General features: G+C 43.4%; 1 protein-coding gene and 1 non-coding gene across 5 annotated transcripts in view; both read left to right on the top strand.

Moving 5' to 3' along the window:
- Window positions 1–19,213, top strand: part of COP1 (COP1 E3 ubiquitin ligase) — a 129,847-nt gene extending 110,634 nt beyond the window's left edge. For 3 of the 4 annotated variants that reach the window (XM_072867326.1, XM_072867327.1, XM_072867328.1), the window contains 2 exons: window positions 16,073–16,117; window positions 18,090–19,213. In XM_072867326.1, the coding sequence (XP_072723427.1) occupies window positions 16,073–16,117; window positions 18,090–18,107 (63 nt within the window). In that variant the 3' untranslated portion in view covers window positions 18,108–19,213. The remainder of the gene's footprint in view (window positions 1–16,072; window positions 16,118–18,089) is intronic. The other variant, XR_012043363.1, reaches the window with a different exon arrangement.
- Window positions 195–327, top strand: LOC140655052 (small Cajal body-specific RNA 3). Its single transcript, XR_012043627.1, has one exon.
- Window positions 19,214–19,427: the final 214 nt, after the last annotated feature.

The following is a 19,427-nucleotide window of genomic DNA, read 5'->3' on the forward strand; positions in this document are numbered from 1 at the left end:
TCTTTCTTCTGGCTAGAATGATTTTGACCTTCCGAGTTAAACTTTCCCACTTAATGATATTTTCCTGTTATTTGAATTCTCTTTTCAGCTCATTTGCATGTGTTACATCATGTTTCATTTAGGATTTCATACGGTCAGAAGCTCGGCATAAAAGACTGTAATAAAAGGCTGTTTTAATCGTGAAATTTTGTAGGACTGGAAGCTGCTGGGACCGGTTGGGCAAAAGAAAAATGTTTTGTCCACTGTTGCAGTCTTCCTAGAGCAAAGTGGAGGTCTCTGTCTGCTTTAGGAGAGCCAACTAAACTGGATCGTTCCCCTCCATATACATGTATTATCCCATAGTGTGCCGAGACAGCTCCTGCAGCATCCTTGGCAGCAACTCTGCTGCCCAGCCGTGATGTCCCACCGCATAGGGACAGCCCTAGGGCAGGGTTTTGTCTGCAGCATCCAGAGCTAAGTATAATTGCTAAGAGTTAATCCAGCTTGGTAGTTTAAAGCAAGACTGTAATCATAGTTACTGGTTTTTGTATTAAAATGCCCTTTTTAAAGTCCTCATTAGATTTAGCAAACTGCCTGTAAAGGTGATTACGTTCTAGTTGTAGAAATGTGCACGGGTGGAGCAAGGCTGCACATCCTGAGGTTCCCCTTCCCTCTCAATTCCTGTTGCTGCTTCAAGTCAGTCATTTGCTGTAAAGCCAGGTTTGCAGCTTTGATTGAAAATGACTGTGCAAAACCACATCAAAGCCATGCATGTCCCAGAGTCATTAAAAAAAACCAAAAAAAACCCAAACAAAAAAACCCAAAACCTAAAAGGCACCTTGGAGTGTGTGAGCTCCCTGGGATGCCAGGGGCCATCACCTGTGGTTTGCTGGTGTCCCCAGGCAGGACCTAGTAAATCTCTGCCCAAAGAGCCCAGAAAAAAGGGGGAAAGGACAAAATTGCTCTCTGAGCTTTGGGATGATGATGAAGTGCTGGCCCACTGCCTGATGACTGTCACTTGTTTGCAGAAGTGAGACAGATCTCAGAGAGGTGGCTGCAGCTGTATAGCTGTGAAGTTGTGCTTTTAATTGCTAATTAAAGTTACCATTTGCATTTGGGGTTTTCCTTTTTAAAGAATGACATCATGTTACACAAGAAACTGCTAGCACTGACTATTTATAGCACAACCAAACTGGCAATTTGCTCTTGCTGCTTTGCTGGTACATCTGTATTTCACCTATTGCGTACTTTTGCTTTCCCATCTGTTTTTATGACTTTTGTCTTGACAGCCCTGGTTCTTCTAGTCCTTGACTCCCCTCCCATGCAGACATAGGATCCTGTAACATCCTTTTGTGTTTATAAACAATAGGCAGGCAGTCTAATAGCATAAGTCCAAAGTCAAGGGAGCTTTGCAGATTCAGCTTGACAACTCCTCTCTCTGAATTATTTAAAGGCCATAAACAAAAGAAAGCCCATCTAAAGCTTCAAGTGACTTCTCATCTAGTATTGTGGAGAATGCCTGATAGGCAAGTCCTGCTAATTTTGCCCATGTAAATCCATGGGATTGAGTAGAATAGCAAATGCAATTAGAATTCAGGGGCTACCTTCTGGTGTTCCTTAGGGGAGGGTAAGTTGCAGGGAGATGAATGAGCAAGTTGAGGAGAGGGAAAGTGGAAAGTGAATGAAAGAATAGGGAATTTCTCTCTAGTTGTAAGAATTGTGTGTCGAGTTTGGATTTATATTTTTTCCCCTCACAATCAATGAACTTGTCTAAAGGCATCCTACATTTTTCTTCTGACTTAAATCTCAGTCCTTGGTGGAGTGGGGGTTTTTTACATCCTTTGTTTTTAAATCTAAAATGCTTTTCAACAGCTGAAGGACCCAGTGATTTCTGATTTCTCAGGTGCATTTTTGTTGCTGGTTTCTCTCATCCTTCTGGATTCAGGAGTGTTTTAGATGGATGGGATCAGGGAAGCAGGCAGCAGAGCACAATTGAGTCCTTCAGATGATGCAAAGTTCATTATTATCTTTTGAATAGTTCATTCTGCAGAACAAAGTAGGGAAGATGTCACGCTTTGCATTTATTGTACTAAAGCTATAAAGCTGTACTCTCATCATTCTTAATACCTAAGGCATAGCTGTCTTCTCTTCCTACTCCCTTCTCCTTCCAGATAAATACAATGAAGAAAGCTTTAGTAGTAGGATATTAGAGAAGCAACCTCATATGTATCATCTGTACTCTGTATGGTTTTGTTTAATGAAGTTCTTCACCTTTTATGTACAGGCAGATCTTATTAAAATTCAATTTACTGTACTGTCTTTTTCAATGCCAGCCATACAATTTGGTAATCAAAGCTGATATTTTGCAGTGTGGCCTTATTTTTGCAGTTCAGTTTTCAAAGTGTCTTGTGGGCTTCAATGTATCTTCTTTCGGGGATTCCAGCATCTCTTTCAGTTTACACATGAAAGATCACTCTCTTCCTGACAGCCTTACAGACATGACCCAGCTCAAAGTCCAGTTCAGCTCCCTTTTGTATACTGCCATAACAATAAGGACTTACAGAGACCACACTGACTGTGAGCCAGGCCAGCTCTGACCCCGTTCTCAGCTGTAGGTGAAGAGGAGATGGTTCTGATGGCTGGGGGAGGACGCCCAGCTCTGCTGCCCCATCCTTACCTGTGCTTACCCTGTACCACAGGAACAGAAGACAGTAAACTTTTTTAACACAACCCTATGACTTGAATATGTGCGGGGAGAAGATTTAAGTATAACTGGAATTTTACCTAGTTACTACTCAAGAGTAAACTTGTGCTTGTGACATTAAACGCAGTTTTGGATATCATCAGAACCTGTTGCCTGCAGGTGTAGGCTCTAGCCATTTTTCATTGCTGATATCAAGTTTATCAACATCTCTTCTCCTTCATAATTTTCCTGCATGTCCTGGATAGTGAAAATATTTGCCCACTGTACTCGGGGCATTTTGAAATGGTATTTTGAGGAGAGAAGGCTTCCTATTTCTCAAGACCAGAGAAGGCCATGTGATTTGGTACAGCTGGCTCAGCCTTGTCTGCATCGCAGGAGGTTTCAGGTATGTAGTGCTGTGCTTGATCCTGGTATAACATTAGCTGAATTGGATGTCGAAGGAGAGCAGCAGGTTGTGAATTCTTTCAAGATTAATGGAAACTTTTATTTTACCTTAATTAAATTTCCATTCCTTAAATCAAAGTCCTCTTTCCCAAATAGGTGTATATTATAAGTTAGTATAGGTATAATTTCATTAAGCTTATACACATGTGTTAATGTTTGTGCCTTGATTTTTCTCTGCAAGAAACAATTTGTCCCTTCTTTTATCTCATCGGGTCCTGGCGATTTCACTTCTGTGGCACATATATTTATTATGTATGTGTTGCATAGAAAGTATATATATATTTCCTGCAGTGGCTTATGCAGCTACAAGCTGGGCCACCTTGCAGGCAGGTACTCTTCCCTCTTTTGTTCTTACCACCAAGCAGCTGCAGCCCTTTGGGTGGAAGCAGCCTCCAGGGATGAGATATTTTTGCTCTCTTGCTGTGCCTCACTTCCCTGCCCCTTGCTGTAGCTCTGCTTGCCATGCAGATGTGTAATCCCCCACCCTCCCTGCCTGCAGCCTCGGCTGGAGATGCAGCATCTTATGTATGCTGTTGTTTCCCCCCTGCCCCCCTGCCCAAGACAGCATCCTCAGCACTGATGCTTAGACCCATGACTCTTGTTCCTCTTGCTATTAAATATACTATTCCTGGCTTAAAGAGAAATGAAGGCTTTGATTTCCATGGCTGCCAGACTTCTGGCCCATCCAGTAACAAAATTAGAAGGCTTGCAGATGCAGTGAAACAATCATCCTTCTTTTCCAGCTGGCATAAGCAAAACATTCAGAATAGTTAATATGTTTCATAGCTATTGAGCACTCTAGTCCCCCTGCAACGTTATTCCAAGACCTGTTAACGAAACAAGTCAGGATTTTAACATAGTCCAGAACTTTCAAAGTTGGTTGGTTTGCAATACTGTAGTATCAGGGTTTGGGTTTGGTTTGGTGGTGGGATCCCACTTAAAAATGTATGGGTATGTTCAAGGGATGTTATTACAGTTAAAGCATACGAATTAAATGTCAGAATTCAAGTTGCTTAACATGACCCTTTTTTTGCATCTCTGTGTCAGGCCAGACTTAGAGGTGGAGGTGATTTCATTAGGACAGTGCAAAGAAGCTACAGTAGGCAGGAGATCCAATTTACTAGGTATTGTCCAAGCTGACAGCAAGTGACAGCTTCCTGCCCCAAAGAGTTGACAGCCAAACTGTTTAAAATGAACAGTAGCAAAGTATGAATCCATTATCAGTTTTACATAAATTGATTTCCTTGGTCCGTCAGCCATTTCATGAGTTCCTGCCAGAGTGTTCTCCCTCTTGCTGACCCAGCCAGCCTGACTCGGCTTGGCTCCCTTCATCATTCCTGACATCTCCTATCATTGACCCATTCTCCTGTACTACTGATTGCCACCATCTGTGGTTGTAATGCATTAATTATTCTTCCACTTGTGTTTTGAGGGGACAGTGTTGTGTGAGGGGTTTAGTAAGGTTTTTCTTTACAGCCTGTCCCACTAGTGCTGGCCAGCATGTGTTCCCACCAGTTACATGGCTGCAAGACCTCTTTCCCTAGAGGTTATTTCAGCACTTTATCCACCCTGTATTAAGCCTATGGTAGCTTTAATACCTTAATATTAGTCAAGCCTTTCTCTCTCTTGCTTTAATTAGATGAATTCTGTGTTATCTAATCTTCTGCACACCCTGTCTTAGACTGGGAGCAGTACAGGAACTGGTGACTTTGCGATTACTCTCATGTAAGCCACACTTTATGTCATTCTGCTTGGAGAAGGAAGGCTCTGCATCCTACCATCATGAGACAGACTTCATATTGATACTCAGGTCCCTTAATCATAGAGATCCAGTTGCCAAAGATGTTGAGGAGATGAGCTCCTCTTGGTTTCAGTGAGAACTTCTGAAAATCCATCCAGCTTTGCTGAGAGGCACACACTTGGGTTAAAGGGACTGACAATAGGCATCATTGGGGTCTGAAACATTTCATCACATGATAATTGGGAAACCTAAAGCATTTCCACAGCATATAATTTGCATACAGGGCAGAATTCATGATTTTTGGGAAAAACAAGGCTGGACTTGCACAGTATGGGCTGTTGGACTGAATTCTACATGGCTGCCAGGCACTATCAAAAAAGCCATCCCTGATACTTTGAGCAAATCAATTTGCCTGTCAGCTATAGCCTCAGTCCCAGGAACCAGTGTTTTTCTGTACCAAATGGGGGAAGCAAACAAAACTGCTGGGTCTAGAACTGTAGGTTGAGGGCACAGAGGAGCCTGTCCTCCAAAAAGAGCTGCCACAGTTGTGTGGGTGCCACCATTGTCTGGGACCACTGCAAGGGTCACCTGGGTGTGGGAAGAGAGGAGGAGATGGCAGGACAGACTCTGCGTGGCCTGAAAGACTGGTTAAACTATGGGTTTGTAGAAGAGTGAGGATATTGGGACACCTGATATATTCCAAGATTCATAATTGTTCGGTGTGTTGTGAGCAGAGTCAGTGTCATTCAGGAATTTCTTGCTCTTCTCCTGTGCTCCTGGCATGGGAGCCTGGTGTGAAACTCCCCAAGGGCTGGATGAGTTGTTGGAGTGCTTGGGGGATAAGAGACACTGATGTAGGTCTAGGACCTATGACTGCTAGGTAAGTGTTCTGCATCCCATGAGCTTAGATGTGTGTATAGGTGTGAACTGTGGGGTGGGAAGGGTCATTAAGTGTTCTTCAAAACCCTTAGCTGGGTGTCACATTGGACCTAGTCTGTTCAGCCTCACCTGGCAGGCTGTTGCAGCTTAGAGTTGATTTCTAGTGTGCTTGATAGCAGTGGTTTGTGCCCCTAGTCTGTTTGGGAGAGGAACGCAGCTGGAATGGATTTCTCATCAGCAAGTAAGTAAATACTGCAGTTCAGAAATGGAATGCTTATTAGGAGAGTTAAATCTCAGTGGTATTTCTCCCTGCTTTTTCTCTTCAGTGCCTCATTGTGAACATCTGGATTAACCCTGGGCAAATCCACTGAGTGTGTTGCTTCGGTTTCCCCACATGTCAAAGTAGGATAATACTTAGCTACCTCACCAGGGCATCTGTTACACTTAATTAATGTTGTAATGTGTCTTTGGTTTCTCTGATAAAATGTGCTGTGCGAATGCTAAGTTGTTTTTACTGATTGGATTGTTAATTAAATGTGCACATATAAATGATTTATTGGCATTAGAGAACTAAGACTTAATAATTTAAAATATTAACGTCAAGGTGGTTGGGTTAGTTTTAAGCCTGTATCATTCAGCTATTTAGAGACTGAAACTAACGGCGCTGGGAGAGGAAGGGAAGCAGGAGCTGGACCAGCTAACAGCTTATTTTGTGGTATTTCTATGTATTTAATTTACTTTTAATAACGGGATTTAATAACAGGATCCGAACTCCAGTGCCTGGCCCAGGGAAGCCACTGGCAGCATCAATGGTGTGCTGAGCTTCATAGACCATAGATGTGTCACTGAGCAGTGATCCCTCTGGGCCCAACTTAGAAACCATTTGTCAGCCTTCAGAGGAGTGTCCTCCAGTGCAGCAGCTGATGTGCAGTATTAGCTCTTGTGTATCAGGAAAAAGCACAAAAGAAAGAATATCTGGAGCATGTGTGCATCTGCAAGTCTGCTGATGTGGATCACCTTCTCCTGTTGAAAGCCCCTGGCCCAGCAGCAGTTTGTTCCCACAAAATAATGTGGTGTTTCAGTCTCTAACCATAAGGCTTCTGCCTCCTTATATGCTTCTATCCTGTGGTTTTTATCTAGGCAGATGTTTCTGAGGTGGATGTGGGAATGAGCTGTAGTTGACAGCCCAGGCAGGGACCAGAGGAACAGATATGTTGTCCTAGTACAGTAATGAGGTCAGGGACCTAGAATTACAGAGCTAAGAAGGAGAAGGCAGCCTGTGGGAGCAGATAGAGTTGATTGATTGCATTCTGGGAGCAGAGAGGAAGATTAACCATCATCTGAACCCTTTCTGAACCCAAGGAAGACGTGCATGTTGGTGTTGGTGCTAGCACGTTGGAGGCAAAAGGGTTGGAAAGAAAAGGAAACTGTTCTGTAAGCAGGATTTTTAAAGGTGGACTCACAAGGGGAGGGAGAAGGAGATGGGAAGATGTACACGGTGCTGTTAAAACTCAAGAACAAAGTGCTGAAAGTTGGATTTTGATAAGACATGCCATGTAAGTGACAATAATCTCACAAATACAAAATCCACAAAGGATATGGGACAGATGGTCTGGGGAAGATGAAAGTGTTCTTGCACAAACTAGGAAATTGCTGATTCAAGTGTGAAGAAGATTTGAAAGAGGGAACAACAACGGAGGAGTGTTGGATACAGTTGAGCTGGAAGAGAAAGCGCTAACTTGGCAAAAAGGAAAAGGAAGAAGAATAGAGAAGGTAAGAGAGATGGGAGAAGCCCATCATGAGTGTGAAAGAAAAAGGCATAAGAACCAACTAAACATGAAGCAGGCCTTAAATTGGTGTTTGCCCTTCACAGTAGGGCAAGGAGTGTGTTGTAAATTAAAGAGGACTGAGGAGCTGGGAGGTGTGGGAAAGGATGTCTTAGCATCTCTCAGGAATTTCCCACCAGCATCCATTCCTTCCCAGTGCAGCAGCTGGGAGTGGTGGTCCTTGCTGTACTTCAGGACTGGGCTGTGGTAGGCTGTGCTTGTAGGGTGGACTGCTTGTCTGTCTAATTCAGGGTAGCTTGGACTGAAAAGGCTTTTCACATTCTACTGATTTCTGTTTATGGTTCCGATCCCTGATGGTTTGCCATTGGTCTGCACAAAATCAAAATCTAAAACTACCAGATTTAGGTCACATTTCTGAACACTCTTATGCAGATTGGTGGCCATTTCTTCAGATTGCACGTTTTGTTTCTGATGAGGGTTTGGAAGGGAGGCATAAGCAACAGCAATAGCAATAGTAATGATAGCGCCCTGGGGCTTGGTTTTGCCACATACAGCACTGATCAGCAGGGCAGCATGACCTTGGCTAGGGAGAGATTAAATTCATCACCTCCAGCATGATGTAATGACTGACTGCAACAAACAGTAGAAGAGAAAGGAGGAAAACGTATTGGCGGTAGGAATGCAGGTCTCGGACTGTGCAGTTGTCAAGCGACGTATGGCATTGCATTATGTAGAATTGTCAGACGAATATTTGGGAGCGTTAAATATTAAGAGAATAGATGCTAAAAGCTGTTTTCACTAAACTAATGCCTAGCCATTTCCTGTGGTTTTGCAATATTGATGCTAATGTGTTGCATGTTTATGTATATGTTTTTGTAGGCTTATTGCAATCTATATTTATATACTGCTGCTGCTTTGTTCAAGGCCTTAAGCATATTTTTTATGGGGAGTGTCTGAAATCCCAGGATATATGACCATAGGAACAAGTAGCTTTAGAGACCTTGTCACAGATAGATGCGCAGTGGAGCTCAATGTTCCCACATATAGAGGAAGAGAAGACTTGCCCTTTGGGGGAGGGGGGTTAATGCCAACATAATTTGGTTTTAACATATGTCTCCCTACCTTGCCTGATGGGGAGTGTGCAACAGCTGTTAGAGCTGTGTACTTCACTTTGCAGTAGATGCAGAATAATAATGAGTTATTCTCATCTTGAATTCTAAATAAACTAGGTGCTCATCAAAACCATTTTTGTTCCAGAACAACTAAATTACAGAGGCGGTCGCCTGTAATATATCAACCATTCCTGGGGTGGGCTTTGCTGGCTAGCTCTCCTGCCCTTGCAGAGCTTTCTTTGCCCTTGTCCCATCAGTCTCGTTGGCCTCTGTTTCCATCTTGAATTCAGAAGACGGCGTAGAAACGAGCAAATCGGTGCCTGTCTGTGTGCAGCACCATACATGTGTGTACTTCTATTTTCTTCTAGCCTGGTCTTCAGTTGCCTTGTTGATCTTGTTTTCTTGAGAGCTATATGCTGAAAAGAAGGGTCATGCTAAGAAAAAGTGATTTCTCACTTGGCCGAGAGCTTACTACTTACTTGTGTGTCATTGGAGCAAGCCTTGGGCTGCTTTCCTCTGAGCACCCATGTGCTGTGAATGCAGAGACCTGGGTATATATGATAGCAAATAAGCTTCCAGTTATACAGCATCATTTTGTGCTGAGTTTGGCCTGAATAGGAGTAGAAAAATGCATTAAGTGTGAAATCCAAAAATGAGAAGACTGCTTCTTCAGGGTGCAGGAAAGAGGGATATACTCATGTATTGAGAGTCATGGTTAGAAAATACCAGATGTGGAAGTGTCAGAAAACTTGATAAAAGCATCGCTGGTACAGAGGTTAAAGTCTGGAATTGCAGAAAAATGAGGGGAGGGATTCAAGGAGATGTTGAATTTCTACCTGTGCACATTTCCTAGTGAGATGCACTTCATCTTGTGCAGAAGCTGCAAACTCTGTGATGTAGGATGATGAAAACACTAATTTGTTTGAAAGCTTTTTTCCCCTTTATAGCATGTCCGTGTATTCCTATGTAAGAAGAAATTATATGCATGTGCATATGATTGCAGGCAAGTCTTTCTACAGAAAGCAAGCCAAAGGAGTGCCACCATCTGTAAATCTGTGGGCTAATGTGTTAAGAAAACATCTTTATTATGCTGTGCAGGTGTAATCGTGTAGCATTTATAAACTTACAAACCCAAAAGACTGTGTATTTGCAGCTGGAGTTAGAAGTACAGACGAGACCTTTTTCAGTTATATTGAGTTGTTGCTTTTTTGGGGGCCCAGATAAGCCTAAGGAGGCTTTATCTCTGTGTGTAAAAAGGATTTACCTTCAGAATGAGATAAAAATATAGTTTCTAAGGATTAAAAGACACAGTTTACGCATGTGTGTTCTGTTCCAGGTTTAAAACCTAAAGAGTTGGGTGTTGCTGCTCCTGAAAGGTCTTGGTACGACATCTTTTGTATGTAAGACCTCGTTCTTTGAAGAAGTGCTCAGTTTAAAGAAGTAATTAATTTCTGCTTGGGCCTGATGTTCACAGTATGGATAATAGTCCCTTAAAATTGTTCAGAAGGGATTAATGTTAGGTGAGTGTGATGGCATATAAAGGAAGTTCTGGCACACAGGGAGATAGTGGGTTGTGCACCACTCTTTAACCATCCCACCATGCACCCCTTCATCAATAACGATTGTATCGCAACAATGGCAGAAATAAAGAAAATAAAATTCCACGTGCACCACATTATCCTGTTGGGAGGAGATCTAATCTAGCAGTTTAGCTTTTAAAAACTTCTTGATTTTTGCACACTGGAGGTTCATCATGTTTCCTAGGTTAGAATTTGTAATTTTCTTTCAAAAACAAAAGCTGACTTGAGTCATACAACAAAATAACCAGATCCTGGGGGATTTAGAGTAAAAACCCATTAGAATCTGCTAATTACAAGATGAAGAGCAGTCAAGCAGTGGTGGTCTGTTGGGGAACTGCTTTCACACATCTTGATATATGGAAAAAGCTTCGTGCGTGATGTCAATGGGAAAAGTTTTGGTGAAATATGTCTTGCAGATGGTCTGCAGCTTCAGTCCTAAAAGCCAGCACCTGAGTAATAGTTGCCATCTTCAGTAAGGACCAAGTAGTTTTACTTCAAGAAACGGCTTTCTGTACAAAACAGCACTAGACTTAGTTCAACTATATACTTTTATTCTGCCTATAAATAACATACGACAATGGCCATTTGAGTGCAAGCTTTCTCACCCAGTATATTTTCCCATTGTATCAACAACTTTGCTTAATTAGGCTCCAGTTCCTTTGTGTAAGTGTTAAGGGTTACTTGGCAGTGAGTCTGTCTGCTTGAAAGAGAATTGCTGATGAACCAGCCATTCGTTAGCAAAAATGTCTGCTGGGGTGGGAAGGTGAGAAGTTGTTAACTTAATATAAGATCTTTAAGAATCCTAACTGTGAATCCGTAGAACAAATCTAGCTGAAAATCCAGAAAATTCACGCTTACCTCAATGATGATTGCGCTGGAATTTTGAGGCGAATATGCTTTATTTGTGCAGAAAAGGGGGGATAACAAAGACACAAACTTCATGGCCTGTAATTATTTATAATACTGTGAAAGTCCCAAATAGGATTTCCAGTCCATCGCATGAACATGTGCACATACAATTTGGAGGCACATCTTGCATCTTAATACTCCTCCTGAGGAACAGCTTCTTCAGCCCATTGTGTTATCACTGGTACCTGTAGAAAGTAGGGGAGAGTGTAAAAGTAAGAAACAAGTCTACGTTGTACCATTTCTCCTTTAGTCAAACTCTTCTCCTTCCTCAGCGTGGGTCTTGAAGGAAACACAGTCAGTTAAGTATTTCAAGGTTAGTTTTGTCAGGCTAATGGCATGGAGAAGTGCTGCTGCATCTCTTGTGTTGGCTTACATGGTCAAAGCTGTGGTTGTTAGCTACCCACTGTAGTTTCCAACCTTCAAGTACTCTGACTCTGTTCCTGGTAAGACTAGCTTTTGCAAAACTACCACGTTTACAAACTATAAAAGTGTAGGTTATGTTCACACATAAATGTTCTGATTCACAGTTTCGCTCCCAACAGGGGGACCGAGATGTTTCAAAGTCAGCATCCGGGCTCCTCCTCTTGTGTAGACCATGCTCCAGCTTTTCCTTCAGTGTGAGCTTCTGAATTTCACTTTAAGGACTGATATATATGGGATAGTAGAGGAGGAGTGGTCTCACAAAGGATTCTATTAAAGGAAAAAAAAAAGATGCGAGTGATATGTGCTCATCTTGCCTATTTTGAGCCCCTTTGGGACAGGCTTTCTATTTTGTGTCAGGAAAGGCAGATAATAAAAATACTCAGCTGTAATTTTGCATGAGCCCACTGGTCAGAGGGGTGCTTAACTCCTGGAGCACTGCAGCTGCAGGTGGGTGTCCATGGTAGCTCTTTATTAGTGAAGTGGGATGACAGAGAGGAGCCTTGCAGTTAACTGTGAGGATGGGTTCACAGCTTAGCTAGAGGGTCTGTCTGGAGCTTTTACTTGCTCCATAGAGTTGAGTCAGCTTGAATATTACCAGTGTGTGTCCCTCTGAGGAGATGTGTGTGCTCTTTTAACAGGTATCCATCTGGGGTGCCTTTCATTTAGCCCTCCCTCAATGTTTTCTTACACAAAGATGAAAAGAAAGAGTGGAAGAGCTACAACTTCAGCTGTCTTTTACTCCCTATCGCACTGAAGCAGCTCCAACAATTTTCAGTTGTTCAGCTGAGTTTCCTCAAGCTTCGTGAAACATCCAGAGCATTTCTGATTCTCTTAATGCCGACTGCTCTTGCATGAATACCATCAGTCAGCCAGACTTTCCTTCTCCCTTCCTTCCTTCCCTGTACAAATTGCTTCCCCAGGGCCATCCAAATACAGGACTTAACTAGGAGGGAAGGAAATCGGTGTGCTTCAAAATCCATCTGTCACTAGGTGAATAATTCCTTCAAATGATGAATGTAACAGGTATCTCATCTACTCAGGAGGGTCCTAAATTTGATTTTGTTTTTCTTTGCCATCAAGAATGTGCTGCAGAAATTTCTTCTTTTGGTGCAATCAATGAAAGTCCCTTCATATCCCAAGGGCAAATGCTCCTAAATTCCTGTTGGTAGACCAGTCGTATTCATCCAGTGCCACATCCAGGAGAACATGGATGTGTCAGGTTCAGGACGGAGGTGCTTCTGTTTGGTCTGTCTTTTGCTCTTGGGACTGATTTACAACTTCATTTTGCATAATGCCTACCTCTGTGTGGATATGTGTCCAGTTTGTAGGCAATAACAAAGATTTGTGGTGGAGTCAAGTACTTCCCAATGTCAAGGAACTGTCCTTCAGACTTCCCATAATACTGTCTCTGCAGTCAAGGAACAAGTTGGCCTGTGTGGAAGGCTGTTCATAAGTCTTAGCACAGGACTTCAGCCCTGGAGCACCTTAGAGCTATTCTGGACCTGCACACTCCGTTAATCTTGACTGAGTCCTGAGGTACACCTACATTTGTCAATTAATCTTTCTATATTCACATGTAATGCCCAGAGACAAGAAGATGATGCTGCATACTTTTGACATCCCCAGAGCCTTGCTCTTTTCTGTTGACTTAACAGGACCAAAACTCTTAAGCTGTCTCCTGTCAGTTTTATGGCTGTCCCTGGCTTGTTGAGATGCCACGTTATCTCATTGCAGGGGACTTGAGTGCACTGTGCCACATCTCCACCAATTGCTCCTTATCTGCCTTGATGTGCAGAGGAGAGGTTGCCACATTTCATCAGGTTACGCAGTCGGTAGCTTTCCACCAGAGCGCAGTAATACTTGAGATTAGCAGCCGCATGGAACAAAATTCTGTTGCTTGCTAGGCAGTAAACCCTTGTCTCTTGAATTTTGTTGTTCATTTTTTCTTCTTCAATCTTGTTTTAGCAAAGGCAGCTGGCACCTTCTGCCTCTCCTGTTAAGAAGGGTTACAGGTGCTAACCACCTGTAGCAGGAGGTGCATGCATAGAAGAGTCATTTCAAAAATTGATTTCTTCAGAGCAGGACTATTCAGTTGGGGTGGATCTCCAACATACTCCCTGCCTCTGCTTTTGGAGTTTGTCTCCTGCAGACAACAAATTTGGGAGGGGTGGGGAAGGCCAGCCTTTCAACCTTCTTGCCCTGCATAGAAACACCAAGTGATTAGGGTAAAGTAGAACATGCAACCACAGTGGATGGTGATACCCTGTTTTTCATGCCTGAGAAATACAGATGCTCATAGTGGTGTGGTAAGGGAAATAGGTATTCTGCCAGTTAAGTGGTCATGATGGTTGTCTTCTGAGGATATGGTAACTCCATCAAGGCATGTCCTGGCAAAAAGATTGGTTCAATGTGCTCACACCTGTTGCAAGTTACAAACCTACAGATTTAAGCAACTTCATGACTTGCTTAGGTGTTTAATGTGTTGAATATATTGGCTCTTTTATAGGCAACATGAAAGGAAGATAATTGTTTCTTTAGAGGATTAAAAACAAGTTACTTAGCAGTGTTCCCAGGGAAGCAGTGCTAGACTGTCTTAACAAGCAAGTCACTGTTTGTTCAATGACAGATTTGGTGCTAATTTTGCTGCTGTGTGCTCCTGTTTGCATCTCATGGTTGTGAGTGAAAGCAGCAGAGTGGTGGTTAGCTCAGACCTGCTGGAGGAAAAAAAAAAAACAGTGGCTTCTGAAGAACAAGGGAGTGAGAGTGTATTACCCTCTGGCGTTTTTATTTTATTTAGCAGGTAAAACTGTTCATTGAACCAGAGTTCATTTACAGTGGTACCCCAGCAGACTGCAGCAGCAGGATGAATTACCAATCACTCACAGTGCAAACAGGAATCATTCAGACCCTGGATCATCTGTACTCAGGAGTTCAAGTCTCTTGCACTGCATACTAGATAGCTGCCAGTGTGTCTCCCTTGCCTCCAAAATCCTGTCTGGCATCCCAGTCCCTGTTTTAGTCCCCAAATCACATTTATATCTGCATTCCCCCCAGTGGGTTTTTATTCTAATGCTGTTAACCAGAAGCTGAGCGGTTCACAGGATTAGACTCTTTTAGCCACCAAATTAATGGAAATTGGAGTATATGCTTCCTTTGAGGATATACTTTCTTTTCAGGAGCTTTGATCTGGAGGATCATTGGTGAGATATCAGGAGTCTTAACTAATCCCCTAATGATTGTACTGGGGGTGAACAAATCTATAAAAAAATTAGACCAGTGGTCCACCACAAGGCTACTCTTACCTGATAAGTGGGGTTTTGCATTGAAAAGGATTTTTCTCCCTTTGCTTTGAAGCTGGTGGCTGTGCAAAGTCCTGAACCTCATGGTCAGGCAGCATGCAACCATGTTGGGGCTGGGTTGGGAATGGCTTTCCCACTCCCATTGGAGCAGGGCATATTCTAGTCACCGAGTTTATTAAAAATGCATGTGTTAAGTGATGGGGTAATTATGGCAACTTTGAGGATGGATAGCAGCAGTGAGAGAAATTGAAAAATGTGTCTGAGAAAAGTTATCATCTGACTTTAGAGCAAACAGTTCACAGAGGGCAGTTTGGCAGCATATGTTACAATTGCTGGCACAAGGATGGATGCGGGACACCAGTCTGGGAGCAGTGGTTCAACCTTGGCATCTCCAGGGCTGTTGCCAGCACCCCAGCAGTTACGTGCTTTAGGTTTATTGGCACAGTATTGTTCCTTTGGATTTCCCCCTGTCTGAATGATTCTGGTTTGGGGGGGTGTGTCTGCACTTGCTGGTTACATCAGGAATGCGGTCTGAAAGAGCAGAGGCTGTGTCCCCCAGTTTTTGCCTGGGGGTTGCCTGACTGATGCAGCAGACCATTAATTTGCAGACAACCAGGATATCTCCAAAGGCAACTCCATCAATTGGCAGGAGGTAAATAGATGCTGCCTTTCTGAATAAAGCAGGCCTGGAGCCCTCTCTGTTTATCTTCCCTCCCAAACTGGGTGTATCTGCTATTGCCTTCTAATCTTGTCTCTTTGTTTTACTTGTCTGAAACCTCTTGGCTGTCAGAGAGGTTGTGTGGCCTCAGAGACAGAGAGGTTTTGTCGTGGTGATTAGTCGGTTTAGTTAGGGCACTGGAGACCTTTGTCCATATGCTGCCAAAAGATGAAAATGATTATTATTTGCCCACTTCACAGGGAGACTGTGAGGATTAATTCATGTTTGTAAATTGCTTTGGAGATTTAAAGCTCTGTACAAGCACTAAGGATTATTGCTTTCTAATTCTTTAAGGTAATACAACTTCTATAAAGACTTTTAGCCTCGAAAGCATCTTGGAAATGGGAAGAGTTAAGTCCCTTTGAAATTAGATATACTTCTAATGTTTAAGACAAAAACAACTGCTGCTTCTCTGCTGCTTCTTCCAAAAAAGGGGAGAAGAAGGAAAAAAAAAAAAGCAATGGCAGATTGTGATAGTGCCTCTTCTTTTTTTCCAGGAGTCCAATGTGCTGATTGCTGCTAACAGTCAGGGTACAATTAAGGTAAGTTATTTCATGCATCTCCTCTTTAAATGCTTGAATCTGTTGTTAGTGAAGAGCAAGGTCAGAGAAACTGTACAGCCAGGAGAAACCTTTAGAGGACGTCATCCCAAGTGTAGAAGTTTGTAATTTAAATGATGTATTTGCCTCTGGCACATGGCGGAGCGAGCAGACAGCACACCAGCAATGAAACCCAGTTAAAGCAAGGTGTAGAAAAGCTGCTGGTGGCCGTCCAGCACCCAGTGTGCTTCTGCTGCTCCTCGGGGTCCTGGTAGCATGGAGAGTCTGGCACAAGCATCTCCCCAGGCTCTTGTTGGTTCTTGTGGCAGCAGAGGCTGTGTGTTAACTTGCCAGTGTTAAGCTGAGCCCGTCTTCTGGCTGCTGCCGCAGCATGGAGTGCAGCAGAGCTAAAAGCTGAGCTCCTGATGTGCAGCCGGCTGGAGCAATGTTTAAAATGAGCAGGGATGCTCCCTTGCTTTGCTTGCTCCTGGTGCCCAGACTGGCTGTAACAAACAGCAGCTGCCAGCGTAGGGTTTTGTGAAAGCAACAGCCTTCCCTGTGCACCAAGAAGCCAGTGTTTTGTCAGGTTTTCAGCACTTGAATTAAAAGTCTTCCAGAGTGTCTGTATTTCTATCTATGGAGTGTCAAGTAATATGGAAAAGACTTTGCCCTTCTTTACGTGTCTTATCAGACAGCCAAGCAAAACCAGTACCCAAACCCAGGCTGGTGCTAATCCTCTGGAGAACCACAGGTCTGATGCCATCCCAAACTGTACACAGCAGCGTTGACCTCCACCATGATTTGAGGCTTGGTGGTTAACACCGCATGCTTGTAGCCCAGAGCCCTGGCAGCTTCCTGTAGCTGCTGATAAAGGGGTTTACTTGCTGTTTGCAAAGTTACACGCGGGATTGTCACTCTCATGAAGCTAAGGTCCTCATCCTGATTTCCCCTCCCATCCCTGTGATGATAGCAGCTCTCTGGAGCCAGACCAGAGTTGCTGGTCTGAATGGTCCTGAAAAAATCACAAAAAAAGCAGGAATGCGGGGAGACCCAAGTGGTCTGTGTTTGACTGTGTGTCAAGATTTTTTTTTTCTCCTTTTTAGGCCACGAGTGGCCTGGTTACTTCTGCTCTTGCAGCATGTGATGCTGTAGCCTCTTGTTCATAGGCGATTTATTTAGCAGGCTGTGGAATTGTTTGCTCATTACTTTGGTCACTTCCTTCTTAGTAAAATGGGCAAAATGCACAGACACTTTTGATATCTTGAACTGAATCCAGCAACAACAGGAGAGTGATTAGGGAGGAGAGGTTTTGCTCATGCACTTTGTCTGTTAATGAGAGAAGATAGAGAAATGTGCAAACAGCCAGGGCTTTCAGAACTCTGATATTTCCATTTGCCTTTGGCAGCACATGGTGAAGGTGGGATGGTCTGGGAAAGGACTGCGTTTGCACAAACCCAGTCCATTCTGGGGGCAGATGCCATGCCAGCCAGCACCCATGGGTTAAAGCTCTAGAGCTTTCCCTAGTAGAACCACCCTGGGTTAATACAGGCTGTGCAAATCACTCTGCAGGTGCGTAGTTATTTTCTTCTGCTGTCTCTAGACCATGCCTTCAGAGGCTGCTGCCCCATCTTAGCGTGGACAAGGGAAATGTGAGCACAGAGGGCTGAGAGGACAAAATCTCTGATCTCCATTACAAGATTTCCAAGAGATGGTTGATTGGGATGAGTGGAAATGAGACAACTGTGGATGGTTTTGCTTCATGCCGTAATTTATCCTAGTGCAAGTAGACATCAAAATCAGGATCCTTGCCAAGTGCTTATCCCATTTGCGTGATATTATTGCATGCTGGTGAATAAAGGGTAAGGGGTGGAGATGGGAAGGGGTCAGTCCTGTCCTAGTGATCTATATGCTGATGTAGGAGATAATGAATGTCATAAATTGCTATTCTAAATGTCTCATCTTCCCTACTAATCAGGTACTGGAGCTGGTATGAAGGGTTTGCTCTCAAGGCATGAGGTACTTGGTCCTGCTGATATGCTACAGTATTCATCTGGGATCCTCAGCAGGACAAGAAACCGAAACCACCTTGATGTTCCTCCCCAAAACCATCATGTTTGGGTTTTTTCCATTTATGGACTTTCTAGGACGTTTTGAGACACTGGCAACACCAGTGAACTGTCTGCCATCAACATTAACTCCACAGACTTTGCTGCTGCTGGTGGTGGTGGTATGGTTGTTTAATTTTTATGATAGGAAAACAAATTCTTTTAAATAAAAACAAAAAGGAATAATAAAATTTATTGAGCCACAAGCTGAAGCTGGGAAGATTCTCTCTTGTTGCATATGGGAACAGATTTACTTGGGAAGGGAGCTTACAGGACCACACAGGGCTGTCCTCATTTGCACATCTCCAGTTACTTTCATCTGGACTGTTCTTTCATCCCCATTGGAAAAAGAAAGTCTCTAAGCCTTACCTGGACATGCAAGTAATCTGCTTTGAGATCCCATAATGATATGGTTCAGTTGTTCCTTTGATTTATTTTTTTTTTAGATGCATTAAATGTTGAGAAATGTCACCCAGGTTGGCACCTCTGGAGACTGAAGTCCTCTGGCCATCAAGAAGAGAAGGGCAGCTTCCCCTTCCTCCTCTCCTTATGCTTCTGCCTCGACCCAAAGGGGCAGCTCCAAAGGAGAGGAGTAAGTTGTCCTTCCGTTCACATGAGCCTGGGCCTCTCTGCTGTCTGCCACCAGCAACGTGCTGAGATGCGGTGACCTGCAGTTGCCTGGGACCTGGACTGACCTCACCAAGACACTGTGGGATAACAATCTCCCCCCCTAGCCTGGCTGTGTTTGACTGTTTGGCTAGAGGAGGAAAATTCTAGATCCAGTTACCAAAGCCCTGCACCACTTAATTGCCCATGTGGTCTGGTTGCATTTGCCCCTCTCTGCACACCATGGAAGCCAAGCATTTTGAATGTTGTAATGAGAGGGGATGGAGTTGGTTTGTAATGTGTTTCAGAGCCATGATATAAGTAGCCTTATTTTTAATGGTCATGCATACACTTAATTGTACATATGGAGGGGGAATAAACCATGATGTTAAGAGTTGTTGTTGCTTTGTTGGCAGGATAGTGGGAGGGGTAAGAAGGTGGAGACGGTCTTCATGAGTAGCAGTCATGCTGAGCTGTTAGGATTGCTGCCAGGACTTGTTAAGCTTGAAAGTGGAATGGGTGGGTGCAGCATCTTTTCCTAGCTGCAGGTGGCAAAGGTGCAATGTATACAGTGATACCTATGGGAAGCATTTTGGTTTGCA

The sequence above is a fragment of the Ciconia boyciana genome, chromosome 7 (genome assembly GCF_034638445.1).
Source record: "Ciconia boyciana chromosome 7, ASM3463844v1, whole genome shotgun sequence".
NCBI lineage: Eukaryota > Metazoa > Chordata > Aves > Ciconiiformes > Ciconiidae > Ciconia > Ciconia boyciana.